The sequence below is a fragment of the Anastrepha obliqua genome, chromosome 5 (assembly GCF_027943255.1).
Source record: "Anastrepha obliqua isolate idAnaObli1 chromosome 5, idAnaObli1_1.0, whole genome shotgun sequence".
NCBI classification, from domain to species: domain Eukaryota; kingdom Metazoa; phylum Arthropoda; class Insecta; order Diptera; family Tephritidae; genus Anastrepha; species Anastrepha obliqua.
The window spans coordinates 103,137,415-103,160,083 of record NC_072896.1 but is presented as its reverse complement, the minus strand read 5'-3'; the positions used below and the strand labels follow the sequence as shown (position 1 = coordinate 103,160,083).

The following is a 22,669-nucleotide window of genomic DNA, read 5'->3' as shown; positions in this document are numbered from 1 at the left end:
TTATGTTATGTTATGTTATGTTATGTTATGTTATGTTATGTTATGTTATGTTATGTTATGTTATGTTATGTTATGTTATGTTATGTTATGTTATGTTATGTTATGTTATGTTATGTTATGTTATGTTATGTTATGTTATGTTATGTTATGTTATGTTATGTTATGTTATGTTATGTTATGTTATGTTATGTTATGTTATGTCATGTTATGTTATGTTATGTTATGTTATGTTATGTTATGTTATGTTATGTTATGTCATGTCATGTCATGTTATGTTATGTTATGTTATGTTATGTTATGTTATGTTATGTTATGTTATGTTATGTTATGTTATGTTATGTTATGTTATGTTATGTTATGTTATGTTATGTTATGTTATGTTATGTTATGTTATGTTATGTTATGTTATGTTATGTTATGTTATGTTATGTTATGTTATGTTATGTTATGTTATGTTATGTTATGTTATGTTATGTTATGTTATGTTATGTTATGTTATGTTATGTTATGTTATGTTATGTTATGTTATGTTATGTTATGTTATGTTATGTTATGTTATGTTATGTTATGTTATGTTATGTTATGTTATGTTATGTTATGTTATGTTATGTTATGTTATGTTATGTTATGTTATGTTATGTTATGTTATGTTATGTTATGTTATGTTATGTTATGTTATGTTATGTTATGTTATGTTATGTTATGTTATGTTATGTTATGTTATGTTATGTTATGTTATGTTATGTTATGTTATGTTATGTTATGTTATGTTATGTTATGTTATGTTATGTTATGTTATGTTATGTTATGTTATGTTATGTTATGTTATGTTATGTTATGTTATGTTATGTTATGTTATGTTATGTTATGTTATGTTATGTTATGTTATGTTAAAGTATATTATGTTATGTTAATGTTAACTCATTCTCTATATCCATACAAAATATCTATCAAACAAATAAAATTAAAATTTTCTTTTGAAAATGCAACCATTCAATCAGTATTTTCTTATGACGTTATCACGTTAAGCTATCGTCAGTAAACCGACTTTACAGACAACCTCTTTTTTTCACAAAATTTTTGAGTTTTCGACTCATTCGGACGACTATTTTCACCAAGGAAATCAGGAACTTTGCGAAATCTTCTTCTTAAAGATCGACCATTTTCATAATAATTTTCAATATTTTTAATGTTTTGTTCTATTGTGTAAATGCTTTACGGGTTTTCATATATTTTCATGAAGACCTTTAATACATATGGTCTCTTATACTCCAAGGTGAACGGAAAAAAACAAAATTTTTAAAACTAATTTTATTTATAAATAATTACATTCTTGAAGGTATTTTCTAAACAAGACAGCGCAGGTAAATCTTAATGGTTAATGGTTAATGGTAGTAAAGGGTTAAGGCATGGGCCTTTAGCACTGCGACCATATTGATCTATTTTGCACCCTATGCTGTCTATTGACTGTTAAGTATGCTTATAAATTGTACCAGTTCCTTCTGAGGGAGTGATTGAAGGTCTTCATCTGTAAGCATGAACTTATTTAAAAACCTTTTTCTTCTATGCGCCAACCCCGGACATTCGATGATGAGATGTTCTATAGACTTCTATAGACTCCTCGTTTTCGCAGCAAAATCTGCAGGTGCTGGTGCTAGTTATGCCTGATTTATGTAGGTGTTTGTTGCAGTTGAAGTGGCTCCTGAGGGCGCCTGTGAGAGTGCGAATGCTCTTTTTGTTTAACGTGATTGCCATGTTAGCTCTTTTAGCGTTGAAACTTAGGAACTTTTTGGAGTGTCTAAATCTTAGTATTTCTCCGAAATATTTTGGCACAAGCTTTCAAATATAATTAATTTTATAGTTTCGATGAAAAAACTGCAGCTTCTTTTTTAGTGAAACACTTTAATGTACTGATGCCGTAATATAGTACAATTTTTAAGTAATAAACAAAATAAATAATACTTTATTAGAGGTTTAAGCAGGCAATATTAAATTGATTTTATAAGCAAAGCCATACGAAATATCAGCCATTCGCTTAACATATTGCGATTTCCAAATAAAATAAACACCAAACCTAATTCTAATCAAAAGTAAAAACATATTTTTATGACATCAAATAAAGGTAATTTTTTGTTTACAGCCTAGTGAGGCATAAGACTGAAGGCTTTATATTTCCAATAGAGTTAATGCTTTTACTGGTAAATAATTTAATTGTAAAATGTTGAGCTTTCTACCCTTATCGACATATTTTCACGCTGTTAAGAGTCAAGTAGCCTCAAAAATGTTAATAAAATTAACTACAACCAAATTAAACTTTAATTAGTTCTATTGTAGTTTGGGCTAAAATGCTGTAAACAATTACTTCACATCCTGAAAACAACAAAGCAGCTTCCAATGAACCAAAACACAACAAAAGGATATCATTTTGCCATATAAATACGCAGAGAAGCGCTGATTAATGCAGAAAATTTACAGTGAATAAGCTGGTTACACACAGAGTGCTAATTTGGGCCCAACAGTGCGTACTAATCAAACTTAGTGCGTACTTACAACAAGAACTTATTGGATTTACCTGGAAAAGTTAGATGCACAGCTCGTCGAATTTTTCAATTTTTCATAGGTAATTTTTTCGCAACCAAAACTCAGCCGTGAAAACAACAAAAAAAATTTTAAACCTCACAATCATCGATAAAATGCATTGCACACACATAAGATAAAAAATATATTCACGTTGTCTGCCCACAAGTGCTGTCATCGCATCACTCATACGTCGTGTTGTACCCAGCAAACCAAATTGGTTTATAAAACATGCAGCAAGTGCCATTAATATTGTACTGGCGCATTCAAATTCAATTTAGTACCTTGTATCTATTAAAATATGCGTTTATCACATTTTATCGTTCGCATAAATTCAACTTTATCGCTACATTTGCTTTGCATAATTCCAAAAATAAGTGAATTTTCCATTTGCAGTGCTCAGTGCTCAGTACCATGTAGCATTTTGCACTTCGATATCCTTAATAGTAAGTGAAGTTTTGTATCATGAATCGCAGCAAATTTTGCGCGAACTGTGAATTTTCTACCCCCCACCTCAATTATGTTACTCCAACGCCATGCGCGCACCGAAATTGGCACTACCTGCCATATATGCGGCTACACCCATTAAATTTACCATCAACTATAAAAATCTAAATTTTGTGCAGCAAATACATTTGGAATCGATCAGGCTCACTTCTACAAATCGAATGTATGTGTGTGTGTGTGTGTGTGTGGCGTATGTGCCTGCCATTAAACGCCAATCTGCGTTAGCAAACATTTTAACTGCGTTTGCAATTTTTACTGCGCCATTCAAATTGAGTGCTGTCATAAGCTTTTTAATCTGCTTGTTTGTAGAATTCTAGAAATATAATTGGATTTGTAGCAACTGCCGAAAAATTTGAATTCAGACTGAATTGAGTTTTCAAAACTGCTGTGTACGCGTGCATCTAAGTTAGGGAAATTTATTTTAATTGAAGGTCGATTCATTAATTGAAGATTCTGAATGTTATTGTGAACTTAGTTCAAATTTTTTATTTTTTTATTTTTTTAGATTGAACTGCATCTACATATATTATATATTGGGGTGATACTAAACTAAGTACGATCAATCGGAGACTAAGTTTTCTGAGTGAGACTAAGCTAAGTGTTTTGTTAGAGGAATATCATCGTCAACCATTTATAGAGAAAGGATATTATCTTAGTTAAAATCTTGCTAAAAGGAGCAAAATTGTTCCACAAGGTCATAAGTTACTTTACATGGTTTAAAAGAAATTAGCTCGGCATGTCAATTTATCCATTCTGGATAATTTTTTCAGAAATTTAATACCCGCCAGCATAAATTGTTAGTATAGACTTCAAACCGTTTCAGCAACGTACAATATGTTACACCTTTTATAGCCCAGCAAATACGGGTCATAACTTAGTAATTTGGTAATTGTATGGCATGTACCTGTTCCTGGCTGAGAATATGGCACCACAAAGAACAATTAGGTCCGTCCCTCGGGCAGACCTTTATCCTGACATAACCTATAGAGAAAAGTTAGATATTAGCTTGGTAATTCTAGCAGGCTTGAGATCAATTGAAGAATATTTTTAATATCATCTTGGAAATTCAAAATTTATAAAAGGTTGGTAACCTTGTGGGAACCAGTTCGCAATTTCAGCACTTCAAGCCTATTTTAGAACTTCTATTTATATAGTTGGATTACAATGGCTTTTCAATTAGTTAAATTAAGATTATCTGCTAATTTCTTCTTAAAAATATACAAAAATGTATAAAAGAAGTATATTACAAAAAATTTCATAAAATGTAACTTATTTAAATGCCTTATTGAATAAATTTTAACCAGCAATTTATTTAAACAGGGATAAATTCAACCAAATAACTTCCAACTAAGTTTCTCATGAATCTGGTTAGATGGATACAAAAGGCCATTATGTTTGCAGGCGTTCTATGTGAGGGTACATACATATGTCGGTAGGGCATTTATGAAGAATCGTTTAGCAAATGCCAATTGAAATATTCAATATCAACTTGAGAATTATGAATTGCTCAAAGGCTTGCGATAAGTTTGAAAATAGCTTTGGATATCAACACTTTCTCAGAAAGTGGATATCAATTCCCGAATTATAAACTACTGGAAGGATGAAAATCAATTGGGAGATTTAGTTCGATATCAACTTGAAAACTAAAACTTCCTCAAAACGGAAGATCAATCAAAGAATGAATTTCAATATGAACTTGAGAAATATCCTTTTTTTTTTTGAAATTTGATACCACTAAAAAATTATACTAGATATACATTAAAAAATAACACTTAACATTTTCTGAAAGGTTAAAGGCACAGTGAAAAATGATTTTAGATATCAAATCGGTTCGGATCAATTAAAGAATCAATTTCAGGATTATAAATTAAAATTGTGAACCCAGTAAATTCAGTAAGGAATATTTTAAATACAAACTTGAGAATTAAAAATTTCTGAAACGTAAGAGAACGCCTTTGTTGTATGCTTCCAGAAACATGATTGAATACCTCAGATGAAAAGCTCTTGTTATTAACTATGACGCCTCATCTTAAAAAAAGGTAAATTGTGAGACCTAAAAACAATTCTTTGATTTTCTTTAATTTTTTCTTTTCCTTTAATTTTTTTTTATATTAAAAATCTGAAAAAACGCCTTAAACTAAATATTATTTCCGATTAACTACTGCCTTATTATGTTGGCAAAAACGGGTTAAAAGGTTGAAATATTTGAACAGCGTAATATGATACCCACATATGTTTTTTTTTTTACTCAATAAAAAATAAAACGATTTTGAGGAATGGAAATCTTATTTAGACCTTTAGGTACGCCACTTTCTATTCTCGTTATACATAACTCATTATATATATATAATATAATTGGCGCGTACACCATTTTTGGGTGTTTGGCCGAACTCCTCCTCTTATTTGTGGTGTGCGTCTTGATGTTGTTCCACAAATGGAGGGACCTACAGTTTCAAGCCGACTCCGAACGGTAGGTATTTTTATGAGGAGCTTTTTCATGGCAGAAATACACTCGGAGGGTTGCCATTGCCTGCCGAGGGGCGACCGCTATTAGAAAAATGTTTTTCTTAATTTTGGTGTTTCACCGAGATTCGAACCTACGTTTTCTCTCATTCGGGCAGTTAATTTCACCAAAAAAATTACGACTTTTGCGAAGTTATGTTGTTCTGAAAGATCGACGATTTTCATAATAAGTTTCAATCATTTGAACGCGTTATTCTACCTGTAGAAATGTAGATCTTTCTTCTTAACAAAATTCAAAGGTAACGTCCACGAACTATTCATTTTTTAAAGAGACGTCACTTTTGAAAGAGACTTCATATATACTTGGAATTTACACCTTTAATGGGATATCTGAAGCTCCTCCTCCTATTTTTGGTGTGCGTCTAAATGTTTTTCCACACAAAAAAAGAATAAAAGAAATAAATTTAGTCAACAATGCATTACAAAAAATCTTTATTACACTGAATACTCGTTACATTCATACATCGGCATTAGTATTACTGGAGCACCACTGCAATTCTGACCAAAGCCATTTGAATGCATGTTTTTTTTTTGTTTTTTGTTTTGCTCGAAATTTAACTATTTAAATCTCTTAGATATATTTATTATCGCATTAAATATTTTCGAAAATATGTGTCACTGCAGTTGGAGAATTTAAATTTAAATTATATGGCACATATTTACGTAAATAAATGCCGTACTAAATCAGTTTTTACTGCCTGAAGTAGCGAATTAATGAAATGCCATAAATGGTGAAAAAATGGTATAAAATTCTCTTGTTGATAATTAAAAAGATCAATACAATTAAATGGCATAATTAGCACTGGCAATGCATGCGTGAGATTTCATTTAAATGCAAATGTATTCAGCTCACCCTCATATATACGTATGTATGCGTGTGCGCATGGATGTGCAAAGCGCCCCAACGATTGATTAACGATATTCAAATCTGTTTTCATACCGCAGCAATTGGAAATCTATGTTAGGTGAGAAGTTTTACACCAGAATATAAAAATTCACACAGCTGGTATTTAAAAATATTTTTTTTTTTGTATCAAGCAAAAATTTGCTTATTCAAATGCCTTTAGTGCATCGATATTTATACAAAGGCGTGCAAAATTAATCATTCAAGCTGTTTTTTTTTCACAAAACGTTTTTAATAATATATAATAAATAAAGGGAAATTCAATTTTTTTCTTTTATTTTTGACTGTTTTAGTTTTGATGGGATTATTTTGATTTATTTACTAGCCACATCTCCTCTGTAACCATATAATATTTTCAAAAAATAAACCAAAAAATAAAAAATTGTCATAACTATTGAAATGAGTCCCTAAAAATATTAATAAATCAATATTTCTTTTAACTTCGACTCAAAATGTAGCCGCAATTTGGCGATAAAACTAAAATAGTTCCCTTGCTCTTTGTTATTTATTTTATTGCTTCCAATGTAGTCCCTAAGGCAGCCTATAAACATTCGAATGACCCACAAAAAAAAATCGTTTATTTTTATGAACCCCTAAATTTGTTCTATTTCCAAAAAAAAAATTAGACATCTACTTTTCTATTCTCTTTTTTTATTTAATATTAAGTGGCGCAAAATTAGTCATTTAGTTTCATTTTTGAATAACCTTTTAGTTTTTCATATGGGACGTCATTTGCAAGAGTTATTAAGCTATAAATCTTCTCGGTGGAGTGATAAATTTTACGCCACTGTGTATCAGTACCTAATTGATATAACCAGATGATAAAATAAAGTAAAGCTAAATATAATTGAGTGAATTTTTGAACTAATTAAAAAAATCTATATTTTACATAATTAAAAACATCATATTTAAGAGTTTAGAAGAGTCTAGAAAAATATTAGAAAGAAAGAACTAATACTCTGGGGCTAAAGAACAAAATAACTGCTAAATCAAGTTACACTTATCACCAATAGAGCTAGTGTGACGTCACACAACTCCGCTTATATTGTCAAATTCGCTGTGGGCAAAGTAACGGGAGCACAATAGGGTTGATCCCATTATTTGCTGCATTTATTCTTACAAATAAAATGGAAATAAAAAAAATCGCACCGCTCTTTAAGGCTTCTGGATGTCATAGAATTTTTTTTTTAAGAAATTTTCTGACGTTTTTTCTTACGACCATCATCTCAAGCTCTTTACTTTTACATGTTTCGACCTTTCTCTTCTTACTTCGAATCATACGCCTACCTTCTTTTCTCAAATCGCGGCATGACTCTGTAGGCAACGTATTTTCATTATGTGACAACATATCGCTCCTCGTTCTATGCAGCGTAGTTTACAAGTCTAACTTCTGTTCGGCGGCAGTTCATAGAGATCGAAAAATTTGTTCACTTTGCCCTCGCGAGTTTTTTTATGAAGAATATTTCAGAAAGCAAGGGAGTAGGGATGCTACTGGATGTCTGCTGTAAATGCAGCTTTACGACTTCGAGTTTTTCTTGTGAAGTTAGATGTATGAGTTTTGCGTGCCTGCAGTCCATCGCAATATGATAGACTTTGTTTAAAATTTTTCAATTAGGAGATAGTCAAGTCGCTAGGAGAATTTTTTGCCTTACAACCTGATGCTACATTTCCGGCTCCAGTAAAGTAGATCAGCCATAGCTCGTTAGAGGAAATATTGTTTTGGCAGCGAATTTTTCTAACTGTGGGAGCAAGAAAACACTCTTTGCCAATATTCGAGTTCATGTCGCTATAGAAGAATTATTTGATTGAGTCCCTTTTCATTACTTCAGCCTAACGTCCGTTTAAGCAAAGCTGCTAGATGGCGAAGCCAAATATGCCTTCCTTTTCAAGACCGCTGCTATGGGCTTCGTAAGATCAAAGTGTTGTTTATCTTTCCTTGTCCATCACATTTCTAGGGCCGTAATAACGACAACCTTTACTTTTAAAAGGGTCCCTATCAGCTAGCGCGAAGTGCTTAACTTATTAAGAGTATGAATATTCTTGGTGCATGCTCTTAAATAATATTCCCTTAGCAATTGTAATGGTCGTCAACAAAGGAGAAATAACTCAAGAAAAACTTGACACTAAATTTCTTTGTTTTTAAGTGACGGGTCTTAAGTCAAGCGCACAACCAGGTTTGCAGCACTTTTCACGCAAAACGAACTTAAGATATTTTCTCTGTGAGTGGCGACGAAAATTTTGCGATAAAAAATAAATAAAAACTAAAATTACAAATAAACGTAAAAGCGCTTCGTTCGCAATGCCACAGATATTGTTTTATAAAATTTAATTTTTTTAATAAAATTTTTGTTGTGCATAAAACGCAATAGATTTACTAAATTAAGGGGTTATATACCTTGTAGTCCGGTGAAATTAGCGAAAGTTGGGTTTTTTTTAAAGATATGTAGCAATAATTTTATTGTATAAAAGTTTTTATTATTGGATATTACAATATTTAAAGAAAAAAAGGCTTTGTTTGTGTAAAAATATTTAAAAATGGCGGAGTTATGGCGTTTTCCCCCAAGACCCTTTTTTTGGAAGAGGCTTGCGGTGGACGCGATTCAAGTCCACCAAGTCAACTGAAATCAAAAAATCGAAAAGATTTCATTAGTATAGGGTTATATCTTCTTAGTGAACGATCAATATATTAAATATTTTGATTTTTGTGAAAATAGGAACATGTTTTTAAAAAACTCCACTTCTACAGTCCTAAAATTGGCATTAAAAAATTCATATCTGCAAAATAAAAATTTATACATAAAAAGTTGATCGTTCACTAAGAGGCGACATCAATTACGAACAATTTAAAAAAAAATTATAAAAATCGGTTGAATACTTTTTTTGCAATCGCGTCCACCGCAAAAGCATTTTTGGAAAAACACGTTTTTGAGATAATCGCGTTTAAAGTTTCAAGCGCCGCATGAGGCCGTACGCTCAGGACGTGACGACGCACAATTTAAAACGCTGTAACTTTCGATCTATTGCTCAGATCTCTATGAAATTTTTGGAAAATGTTCTCAATGGATTGTACTTTACGATAAAGAAATAAAATTTATTTTGATTTTTTTGAAAAACACAAGGTATATAACCCCTTAAAGTGGAACAAATTATTTCTGTATAAAAGGCTTTTATTAAATTTTAGTTTAATTTAAGTTGAGTAATTATTGTAATAAAACTAGTTTAATTTTATAAATAAATAAAAATAAATTTTTTCATTTTCTTTTTTATTTACTTATTTTCTTTTTTTATTTCACCTTTTTTAACTTTTTTATTTCTTATTTATTCATTTATTTATTTTTATTTTTTTGCTGCCTCAGCAAAAACCAGTCAATTCAATTTATGTGTCTGATGCGGAAATACTCGTCATTGGTTGTGAATGCAGTGCCCGTTTGCGTAGATTTTTGCCACAGCAGGCAAGCTCCGCCAATCCACTGCCTAATTAGCCATGCAGCGACTGCATTGAAGCCTCAGCTGAGCTGTGCCCGATATTATTTGCCACAATTAGCTTCCGTATTCGCAAATTTGCGGCTTTTTTGCGGGGAAAATTTTATTTTATTTTTTTTGTAATAAACGCGTAGTTGAATTAGGCACTGAAGTAAGAAGAAAAATAATTAATTAAAAAAAATGTGCAGAGAAATATATGCAAAAGTAGAAATGTTCTCATTCTACGCTCTGCTTCGAAGTCCGTAGCCCCGGGACCAGTTAGCTTAATTAAAACACTGCAGCTCAACGGTAACTTTAAAATACTTGGCGCTTGTTATAAGGCAATTTCGCACATACACGCACATACATACGCAAGTTCAAAGCAGTGCCTCGCATAGTAGCACACACGCTTTTAAACCATGATAAAAATCGCGCACAAAGGCCTTAATAAAAGCCGCATGAAAGTAAAGAAAATGAAAAGGATGCGCTTGGAACTACTTGCTGCAATGCAAATGAGATTGTGTCTTAACGCAGCGAAACAGCACTCGCCCCTCTCTCTGCAACAGGCACTTTTATATATATATATATTTTTTTTTTTTCGTATAACATTTCTTTTGTTTTTACTTCTTGCGCTTTGGTCCGATGTGCTGCCAACTGGGTGGCAGCTTGACGCGATTCGCACTGCAGCAAAGTAACATAAATGCAATTTGCTTTAACATACACATAACGCACAGGGCTGCCATAGTTTAATTAACAATTAATTGTGGACGCATGCTTGCAGTAAAGTTAATTATTGTTGAAGGTCAGCAGCAAGCGAGCTGGGCAGGTATATCCACTTGTGTGTGTAAGTAAACGAGAAGCAGAGGGATTTTTGCAATCGTACGTATGTGAATTTCTTACTTTTTAGCATGGGAAATTAGAACTTTCGGTATATACACAATCCAGAAAGCACTTGGTATAAATCTCAATGTCTCAACAGCAGTCGTAAGAGGGTAGGAAAGGTGCAGCACAGAGTTGACGGCAATATCAGTGAGACTAAGGCATATGTGAAGGACTTAGGCATATTTATTTATTTATTTAAATGTAGAGCCTATGAACAACAAATTAAAAAATATTTTAAAGAAACTTTCAAAAGTTTAATGAAAACAACGTTAGACAAAGAAAAATCAAGCTCGATAAAAGATTAGATCCGGTTGAATTCATTAAGGGGCCCCGGTGGTCTACAGCTCGAAAATTCAGGGTATTTTCGGTAATTTTTGCTTACAATAAAAAAATGAAAAACGATATTTAAATTTTTTAGGCTTTTAATTGAACTGCTTTGACATACAAAAATGAAAAAAATATATTTTTTTAATATCAATAGTTTTAAAAATGGCGCTTAAGTTGAAAATTGGTCATGGATGGTGTTATCCATTTTGGCTCTTCTATTTATCTGAAACACAAAAACCAAAAAAAAATATGAATCAGTATGACTGTAGCTATGTACCGTACCAGGCCCGGTTTTGAATTTGACACTCTAAAAATCGGGTTCTTTTCAGTTTTTTAATAAATAAAAATACGAAATAATTGAAATAATCACATGATTCTTGTACCGGCGATAGCCTTTGATGTAGTGAATATTATAAATATTAAAATTTCAGACGATTCGGTTGAATAGTTTTTTTTAGTTGACAACACCAGGCCGAAAAAAATCGTTTGGAGATAAATGAGTTTAAAGTTTGAGGTACAGGAGCGCGAGTTATATTTTTAAAATGAAACAGTGAGTAGTTTGCAGAAGACAGGACTTTCATCTTCAACGTCAACTTAAGACTAATCTATACATAAGGGAGTCCTAACCTTCTAGCGTGGCGGCCTATTAAACAATGACCAGTTAAAACACCTGTTAAAACACCTATCATTTTTCTTGAGCTCCGTTGCAGTTCTGATGCAGCTCAGTTGCAATGGTATTTTTTCATCCAACATTCCTTTTTACTATTTGTTTATTTGTTGTTACGAGAACTGTTTAGGTTCCCCAACATTGTTTCTCCATTAACAGATCTTAACATTTAACATCGTTTGTATTGTTTAATATTTGTTTAACATCACAATTGTATTATTATTATGCTAATAACATTAGCTCTGTTATTAACAGAGGTTTATACATTACTTATATTACATTAAATTTATTTTTTGCAAAAAGGTGTGCTGCCCAAAATCTCCCTTTATAAAGCGATATACAAAAGTTAAGGAGAGAACAGATATTCTACTTTCTAGAGGTTTGAGATTTAAAAGAATTAAGCGAGCGTTAAAGATGAAAGAGGTTTAGTAAATCATAAAGACCTCAAATCATACTTCATATGAGTGTAAAGAGGTGTAAAGAAAATACTCCTGTAAAATATAGTGAAAATAATTAAAAAAAAAACTATTACAAATACGATTTTACTTACGTGATTAAAAGGATTCACCTACATTTCCACCTCAAAGCCAAATTCGTTGGAAACAACGTAGGTAAATACACATTAATAAAAATAAATTTGGAAAAAAATAAACTTTTCCGGAATTAAAAGCGCTCAATTCACATCGGGACAGCTGTCTGTATACAGCAGCTGATCCCGTCTAACTGATAATGCACCGCAGCCAACCGAAAACTTTGATACTAGTCAAAACTTACAAAATATTTTGTCAAAGCTATTAAATATGGAAGAAGCTATTACAAATATTGATGAACGATTAAAACAACAAGAATATAATAACGGAAGGAGTATCCAAAAGAAGAAGTAACATATTGAATACCTTCAAAGTAATGCTATGGAATGCAAACGGTCTTTCTAAACATGAACATGAGTTACAAATTGTTTTAGACGAAAACAACATAGATGTCTGCTTAATAGCAGAAACACATTTCACAAAACAGTCGTTTATAAAATTTAAAGGTTACAACTTGTATCACACAATACATCCATCAAATTCAGCAAGAGGAGGTAGTGCCATAATCATCAAAGAAACGTTAAAGTACAGTGAAGAACCAAAACATCAAACGGAAAAAATTCAGCCAACACTAATTAAAATTTATACAAAGAAGCACAGCATAACGCTATCAAGTCTATATAGTCCACCAAAACATGCACTTAAAAAAGAAGATTATATTGTATTCTTCAAACATGTTGGAGGTCGCTTTATTATAGGTGGCGACTTCAACGCAAAGCACACTCATTGGGGATCCAGATTGACAACAACGAAGGGAAAGGAGTTACTATGTGCAATAAACCAGTATAATTGTGAAACTTTTTCATCAGGGAGTCCAACTTACTGGCCCTCAAATCAAAACAAAGTTCCAGACTTAATAGACTTTTTCATAGTAAAAAATATCAGTTGCAACTATCTACAAGTAGAAGAAAGCGCTGATTTAAACTCTGATCACTTATCAATTGTATTCACTTTAAGCGAATACTTAATATCAAAAATAAACAAACCAACATTCGTGAATCATAAAAACGACTGGCAAAGTTTTAAGTTAATTCTAAAGGAAAATATAAATCTGAATGCTTCCATAAAATCGAGAAAGAAATTAGACGAAGAAATCGAAAAATATATCAAAATTATCCAACATGCACACCGGAAATAAAAAGAAGACTTAAAGGAAGTAGTTATCCGAGGGAGATTTTAATGCTAATAAAAAATAAACGTAGATTGAGAAGAAAATGGCAACAAACCAGAGCACCACAAGACAAAGCCAAACTCAATAAACTCTCTACACAACTAAAAGAAGAAATAAAACAACTTATAAATGACTCCATTAGAGATGCTCTAGAAAATTTAACGAGCGATAAACGTACGGACTATTCACTTTGGAAGGCAACTAAAACCTTGAAAAGGCCGATTATGCATTCCCCACCAATAAAAAATTATGATGGCAGCTGGGCCAAATCTAACGAACAAAAAGCTGAGAGATTTGCCGAATATCTTCAAAACATTTTTCATCCTAACGAAGGAGATGAGTTAGAAAATATACCTCATCCTATTCGATAAAAAATCGATAAAATCCCCTTGACTTCCTTTAAAGAGAAATTCTAAACTCTCTATTTATAACAAAATACTTTTATACAACCAAATACTGAAACCAGTGTGGTCATATGGCATACAGCTCTGGGGCTGCACCAGTGAAAGCAACACAAACATCATTCAACGATTCCAAAATAAAGTACTACGGGACATCGTTAGAGCGCCGTGGTACACTCGTAATTGCAATCTACATAAGAATCTTAATATAGACACCATTACGGATATCATAAAAAATTCGCAAATAAACATAAAGAGAGACTTCAGCAGCACGTCAATGATGAAGCAGCCAAACTACTTGTAACTGATGACCTCACGAGAAGATTAAAAAGGACGAAACCGCATGATCTCTTTTCATAAAATTTTGTCTTTACTTGAGATGTTTTAATTTAATTAAATATATGTAAAATGAATTGCTTATTAGTTTTGTTAACTAGATTGCAATAGTAATAAAAAAACCATACTTCATATAAATCTTTTGAATTTTCTCTATTCTAGTCATTGAGAATTGTCACCAATTCCAAGGCCACCAAAAAATAGTGGCATACTCAAGGTGAGAAGGTATAAAAGAGGTGTGAAGCAATTTTAATGTGTATGTGTAAATAAAACCTAGCATCGCATACGATTTTGAAATGATAAGGTTTATGTGATTAATGAATGTAAATTTCGTATCAAAAGTAACACCCAGGTATTTTATTTGATCAGCAGCCTGCAGGACATGGCTAGCAATACTATAGGAGCTTTCATAAATAACAAATAATTTGGAGTAATATTTAAACAAAGATAAGATCTAGCGCACCACGAATAAAAACTGTCAGTCTCAACTTGCAGATTCGACATATCATATGCGGAATTTATTAACGACTAAAATTTCCAGTTCTGTAAAAGAACCTGTCCAAAAGTTGATTTACTTCATATATTGGTAGATCATCGACTTAGCTTCTATTATTACTCGGAGAACGCTACCAACAAACCTGCGGTTGCAACTGTAGCTTCGTCCAAAGGTAATGGCAACTATCGGTGGACCAAGGAAGCAGGCAAGACAGATCCTGGCACCTACCCTATTTGATTGCTGACAGGGTAGGTGATTAGCCTCCCGCTACTAGTCCTATGTGGTGGAAATGCCCACCTGTCTTTGCCTAGGAACAACGCCTTCTTACTGCTTGGAGCCCCTTCTGTGCGTCACATTTTTCTGGCAGAAGGATCACACCGATGGTTGAGAACTTCGCTAAATTTGGTGTGTATGCGCTATTACCGCAGTTCCCCGCTTCCTCTTGCTGGCACCACTGATGCGATATGTAACTGCTTGTTTTTGCTTGCTTTAACAGCCACAATGCAAATAATGTGCAGAAGTAAGGATGGAAAGGATAAGTTTTTGGGTTTGAGGAATGAGATTTTATTTTTTGTTTTTTTTTTTTAGAAACTGCGAAAGTAGGTAAATTTGTAAAAGTGCGAGGACAGTTCTTTATGTGGAATTCAAACCCACAACCTCTGGGATGGCAGGCTAGTGCACTTACGATAGACTACGCAGGCCGCTTGCCACTTCATACTTGCACTTATATACTAAAATTCAATGATTTATAAAACTGCATTGCCGAAATTTTTCTAAAAGTAAAAGCAAAGTAAAAAGTTTGAAATTTTGATGAAAATTCGCTGAATTCTGACAAACTTATACAAACGAAACTTCGCTTTATACGCTTCTTGTTGTATGTAGTATGAACTATTTATATTTTATAAAAAATTAGTGAAATCACAAAGTAATTAAATAAATAGTTAAAACTTAACAATATGTGGCTTACACTTTATTCGGACACTGACGGTGTATATATTTTTTATAAGTATTTAAGCCATTTTGTTTACGCTCATTTTCGTTTGTTTTTTATTTTTTATATTTGTTAATTTTCCTTTTCATAAATTCTCTTTAACTCATTTAATACTTTCTTGATTTTTGCATTCCTCCACAACAAATATTTTATGCTCTTTATCTGCATAAATTTGAGCGCTTGCAGTCATGCATACACACGCACATACACGCACACACGCATACACATGCAGGTGTTTGTATAAGTAAATCATATTGTCAGTTATTTTTCACTATTATACGAGTATTGTTTTTCTTTCTCTCTTCTTGTCCATCACAGAGATACCCGCCGATTCACGCGCCGTTATCAGTGGTCCAGCCGATCTGCATTTCAAAGTCGGCAGCGCAATTATACTCAACTGTCATGTGCAACAGCCGAGCAGTCGTGATATCGGACCGATTTATTGGTATCGCGGTGACCATATAATCACGCCCTTCGAAGTGGATAATGACGAAAGCGACAGCGTTGCAAGCGGCAACACAGACAGCGGTGTTGGTAATGACGCAGGTGCGCCAGCACTAGCAGACAATGAGGTGGAAGGTGATGTGACAGCGACTATAACGAATGCCAATGCGTTGGCTGCTGCAGGCAATGCCAGTCCGGGCAGGGAGACGAATGCGGCGGCAGCAACTCAACATGATGACTTAACAAACGAAATAACGCCGGACTTCACGGCGCGCATAGCAATGGAATCACAGTTGGGTGACACAATGAAATCAAGGTAAGCGGCAGTCAGAAGGCTATAAGACGCAGACTAAAGGCCATGGATGTGGTCGCTTGTATGCAGGACGATGATGGTGATAGTCATGTGCATGTGAGCATAATACCACCAACATCACCATCATCATCATCCACATTGTCATCATTATCATCATCACCACGGTCGGTTGACCGTGTCAGCATGTAAATGAATGTTGCCAAGTAACGGCAGATAGTCATATAGCCACATGCCTTATTGCTGTATTTATATATATGTATATATACACATATATACTATGTATTTATGTGTGTACGCTTGACACTTTGGCTTTGATTACTTGGCGCTACTGCAGCGGGCATAAATAAATGTTTAAGCCTTTACATTTCAATGCATTGCTTTCAGTGCTCTGGGGCTTCACTTTGTCACGCAATGTCAACTTTTCCCATATTCACTTGTATGTATTTGTGGCGCGCTTACTGTTGCATCGCCTTATACTCGTATTTACTATTGCTTCACACTCATTCCCACAGTCATACCAATTATTCACTCACATACCTATTTATATATATTCCAATTTGTCGTTGTTTTCTTCTGCTTCCATTTCTACTACCTTCTGCATTTCTACTCCTGCTGCTTCTTCAGGTTGCGCATCTCAAATGCACAGACAACGGATACGGGGAATTACACTTGTCAGCCGACAACGGCGAGCAGCGCCAGCGTCATGGTGCATGTGATTAATGGTGAGTAGTTTCATTTGCTTTTTCTTCTCATTACAAGTCTTAAGTAGTACGTAAGGTTGCTTGTGTGCATGACAAGAACAAAAGCTAACGCAATTTACTATGATTCCCTAGAAATATCCTTGCGGCATAGGAAATCGTAAAGCGCCAGCTAGAAATCGTATTGGCAATGGAGAATCAGGGGTGTAGTGGTGTTTTCAATGAGCAACCACACTCCCATACATTCATATGTACACCAAAGTCACTCACTAGGTGTCGCAATGTTATGGCAATTTGTACGCAGAAAAGGACAGCAGCATCTGTCACCTACATACTTAGAATTAGCTGAGCAAGGTTCAAATACTAAATAGTAAAAAAAGGGCGAAAGATTGTGAAAACCAGCATTCCTAGACAGTGTTTCGAAATGTTTGAAATATGCAGAGGGTATTAGTTGTTATATTAAGTACTGTAATATATCACTGGCGTGGAAAGGCAATATCAGATATGCACCCTGTATTACTTCCGACTTTGAATACTAATTTGCTTTTCAAACAAGCTAAGTATTTCAGCAAAAACTAAGAAATCCACGACAAGCATAGAGTTCACCACATATCGAAAGGATTGACGAGTTTGCATTTTTGCCAATCATCCAGTCAGCTCGATATTAAAATTAATATTTTTATCTAATCATAGTGCACTACGACCTCTAAGGCGGCCTCTTAAGCTTACACGCGATGCCGTAAAAAAGGCTTCTATTGACTTTGACCACTTTCTCAGGCGTTTCGTTCCATATCAGCAATGGACATAGAGGCGCACCACCTAGGTATGCCCGCCTTCTTCTTGCGAGAGCTGCACACTCGCAGAAAATGTGCTCTGAAGTTTCATCATCCAACTTGAAAAACGCCAGACTAAACTGCTTGTTCTCCTTATACCTGTTTCCTGATATGTAACGAAGACAACAATATCGCGTATAATAACGAGGGAGGGTTCGTAGGTTCTCGAAATGTAGGTTTATGAGCTCATTTGATGTTCTTCTCCAAGAAAGTATAAATGGTTTGGCTGTCTCTGATGAAGAGTCCAGCATCTACAAGTAGTATGGTATAAATTCCGTGCCTTCCCGTCTTCCGTATTTTTCTAATTTCCTTTGTTTGCACTTTAGTCAGCCCACAAAAGGCTTCTGGTACTTGAAATTATTTTGTTACTTATAATTTCACTAAGCAGTCCACCTGTTCCGTTGCAGCAATTTATTTACTTTAGTTCTTGCAGTTCTTACCTAATATAGTTCTAGAACAACATACTACGGAAGCATAGATTTTCCAATAGTATTATAGTAAATGACCAACAAGTCATTCTGACGGATAGATCCCACGAAGACGCGTGCAGACGAAGTGTACTGGATTTATGTCCACCCAAGAACTTCAGCAATACTCCACACAAAGTTGTAAAGCATATTTTATGTGCTTACAACAGTAACGAGGAACCTGCAACTCCATTACAAGACATCTACACTCGACATCCCATGGGTCGTCTCCAATAAAGTCGCATTGGCAATGAAGTGAGGTGCAAAACAATTTTTGTTCAGTGCTTAGTGCCATCCTGGCAGCATAAAAATGAATTGGTTACATATTTCTTTGATTTTTTTTTTTGTTTCTTTTTTTTGTTTGAGGAAATTTTTAGAAGTCGAACTGAAAAACACTTACAAAGGCAAGAAAAATGTTTAAGTATCGGAGAGGCATGGCTCAGTATGAGGAAAGACAAGAAAAAGGGGGTAAAAAAAGGAAAAAATTCAAACTTTACTTCCGTGTGAGGCAGTTTTTTCAAGTTATGTTTTCAAAGAGGTAAAAAGGAAAAAGAAAAAAAGAAAAAAAGGAAACCAAATTAAAAAGAATTTTGATAAATCTTCTAGTAGGTGTAGTAGCCGTCTTTGGGAAAAGAAAAAAAAAGAATTTACGCAAATAAGCGCTTGTTTTTTGTTTTGCTAAAAAATGTTATTTAAAATTTTTTTATAGATTTTGATAAATTATATACAGAGTGACGAAAGAAAAGAATTCCCGAAGAAAGCCCCAAAGAAAGGTTTTTATATCGCTTTTTGCTAACTTGGATCTCAAAAAATGTATGATCTTTTGAGTTCTCTACAGAAAAAAATAGTCAAACTAAATTTTTTATTTTTTTGTTTTTGCTAAAAAAAATTAGTAAAAAAATTTTTTATTTATCAAACGAGTCACGAAATTCTGCACAAAATTTTAGATCAACCGGTTGAAAACAGTTTTGTTTGTCATTATCCGTTCGAAAAAATGTGGTTTAGAGAAAAACACAAAAAAAGATATAAAATCCATAATAATCAGAGCATTTTTTTTCTAATTTTCCGAAATCTACTTATTTTTATTTTTTTGTTTTTGCTAAAAAAAATTATATTAGTAAAAAAAATTTTTTATTTATCAAACGAGTCACGAAATTCTGCACAAAATTTTAGATCAATCGGTTGAAAACAGTTTTGTTTGTCACTATCCGTTCGAAAAAATGTGGTTTAGAGAAAAACGCAAACGAAGATATAAAATCCATAATAATCAGAACATCTTTTTTTCTAATTTTCCGAAATCTACTTATTTTTATTTTTTGTTTTTGCTAAAAAAATTATATTAGTAAAAAAAATTTTTTATTTATCAAACGAGTCACGAAATTCTGCACAAAATTTTAGATCAATCGGTTGAAAACAGTTTTGTTTGTCACTATCCGTTCGAAAAAATGTGGTTTAGAGAAACGCAAACGAAGATATAAAATCCATAATAATCAGAGCATTTTTTTTTTAATTTTCCGAAATCGACTTAAGTTCTCAACGGAAATTATCTTTTACGCCTTCTAAGGACTCAGTAGAGCTGCCTCGAATTGGCAGTTCGTGTCTTGGAAAGGCAGGAAAGTAAGCAGAGCCACATCATCCGAATTCAGATGATGTTGTTCAATTCTTGGTCAGAAAAAAAAGTTGTAAGTCATCTTGCTACAAAAACTAACGTTATTTTCTTTATAAATGTGGTATCTTTCGACGAATTTTATTTCTTAAAAAGTGCAAGGTGGTGCAAAATTAGTCACCCTTTCGGAAGGTTTACAATTTTGTGAACTTAACAGCTGCAGCATACAACCAGACAAGCAGTGGAGCGTGTAAAGGTCAAAATAAAAATTTCCCTTACCTAAAATCTCTTTGTTTGTTATTCAAATACGAAATGGATGCGGAATTTTGCGCCACGGTGTATAAAGTTTTTATGTACCAGTATTTTTTTTTGTTTTTTGTTTTTGTTTTTGTATTTTGGCCTTCTTTCAACCAAATTTAAAAGTCAAAGTTATTTTGATATTGAGCGCCATTTGCAAAAAATATTACGCCATTCATCATCATCATCGTCATCATAATATTCACAGCCCAGGCCAATGATTGCTTTACTATTGCGCTCTATACTTTTCGATTCATTGCACGGCTTCTTCGCCCGTTTATGCGTTTCAGGCCATCTACCACATCATCTATTCAACTTTTTGGTGGCTACCCGCTGCCCGAAATTCTAGAGTTAGAAGTCTTCTTTGCAATTTTGTTATCATCCATTCGAAGTGCGTGTCCAGCCATCGTAGACTTTGCGGCTTCACGACACGTACTATGGTTTGTCCATTTAAAAGTTCATCGATCTCGTTGTTATGTTTTATTCTACATATGAAACTATCGTACAGGACCGAAAATTCTGTTTAAAATGCAAGAGAAAGAGTTCTCTATATTAGTAGTCAGAACACATGCTTCAGATCCACACGTTGCTATTGGCCTTATAAGGGTCCTAAGACAAGAGTTTGTTTTTAAGTAGTTAGAGATGTGTCGAATAGCTTATATTTGCAGCTAACAGTCTGGCGTTTATTCAGATAAGTGGATCTGCTGTAATATTTATGTTTACTCCTAGGTAATTGAAGGTTTCGACTTTTGAAATGCCATTACTTCCTGTCATATTCAACATTTCAAAAAACGCAAACTGGAAAAAAGTATTTCATCATTAATAAAAATGTGTCACTGTGCATTAGCCACATCATTGCGCTAGTCAGCGACTTAGTCAAATTTATATCCAGCGGCAGATGAACGGAACAGCGCAGCCCACAGTGGAGACAGTCAAGACATGCAATGCTTAGGTACACCTATTATTGTTAATAATTCTGTCTTCATTTTGCGCATTCCCTACATGCATTTGAGTATGCGTGTGCACGTACAGGGTGTTCAACGGGAATGTAAACTATTTAAGGAGTTAATGGAATGGTTCAAAAGAAGCAAAAAAATACTTAAATAAACAGATGATTAGGCCTTCAGGTGCTAGTGATAGAAATTAAAATTAAAATTTGTGATTTTTTTACTTTTTTAAATAATAATAATAATAAAAACTAAATTTTTCAAAAAAATATCTAACTCATTTTTGTTATTACGACTTTTTTACTTCATTTCGTCCCTACTATTCCCTCTATAAATATTTTATATTATTTTCTAACACCCTGTATATGCATGCACGCCTGCATACGTATGTACATCTGTACATGTACTTACATGCTTATGTGTGTAATAATCCATTTGAATGCGCGCAGTTTCCTGTTCTAGGAATATGCTCCAGCTCTATAAAGAGAGTTATAAAGCAAATGAAATGATTTTGTCATCATTTGTCGCTGCCGGCTGTCACATTAACACACCGACTCTTGCGCACATACTCGTTTGAAGGTGGGATGTGTGGTTACATTGACATGACAGCAATGAATTTTTTAAATTCCACACGCTGCCACATTTGTCATTAGTTGTATTCTAATGTAAGGATATGACGTAAACTGAGCACACATGCGTATGAACATTTGTATGGGTGTGGGTGTGTGTTTGTGTAAAAGCATAAGAGTGATGAAATTGGTGTTTTTGATGTTTCTTCATATGTATTTGTTATATGCACAAAAAAGCAGTATTGTGATATATGTACTTATGCATGTGTATGTGTGAATGAAAATAAGCTATGAAATGTGTATGACATAGCGCCAGCCTAGATATCTTAATACATCTGTGCTGGTTTTTCACTGCACATTTACATTTCTATTAAATTACGCGAGCATTGCTTTATGCAAGTTTATGGTACATACAGGGTCATTCAAGTTCAAGTTTCTTTTTAAGAATGAATTTCCATGAATGCATTCACCTTGCTAATACACACTGCATTAAGTAACAGGGACTTATTGACCAGTTTGGACAATTTATGGATTTCTCCTTTAATTTTAATCATTTTTTATGAAAATGTTGTTCATTCCACTACAAAAACCATATAAATTCAAGTTCCAAATTGTGTAAAAAGTCGAAAAAGAAAACTTAATATAAAAAACTTTCATTCAA

At 33.4% G+C, this 22,669-nt stretch overlaps 1 protein-coding gene across 2 annotated transcripts in view; it reads left to right on the top strand.

Annotated features, from left to right (window-relative positions):
* LOC129248432 (uncharacterized) overlaps positions 1-22,669 on the top strand; it is a 66,422-nt gene that overhangs the window by 17,762 nt on the left and 25,991 nt on the right. For both annotated transcript variants that reach the window (XM_054887973.1, XM_054887974.1), the window contains exons 4-5: positions 16,153-16,594; positions 17,216-17,313. In XM_054887973.1, coding sequence (XP_054743948.1) covers positions 16,153-16,594; positions 17,216-17,313 — 540 coding nt within the window. The remainder of the gene's footprint in view (positions 1-16,152; positions 16,595-17,215; positions 17,314-22,669) is intronic.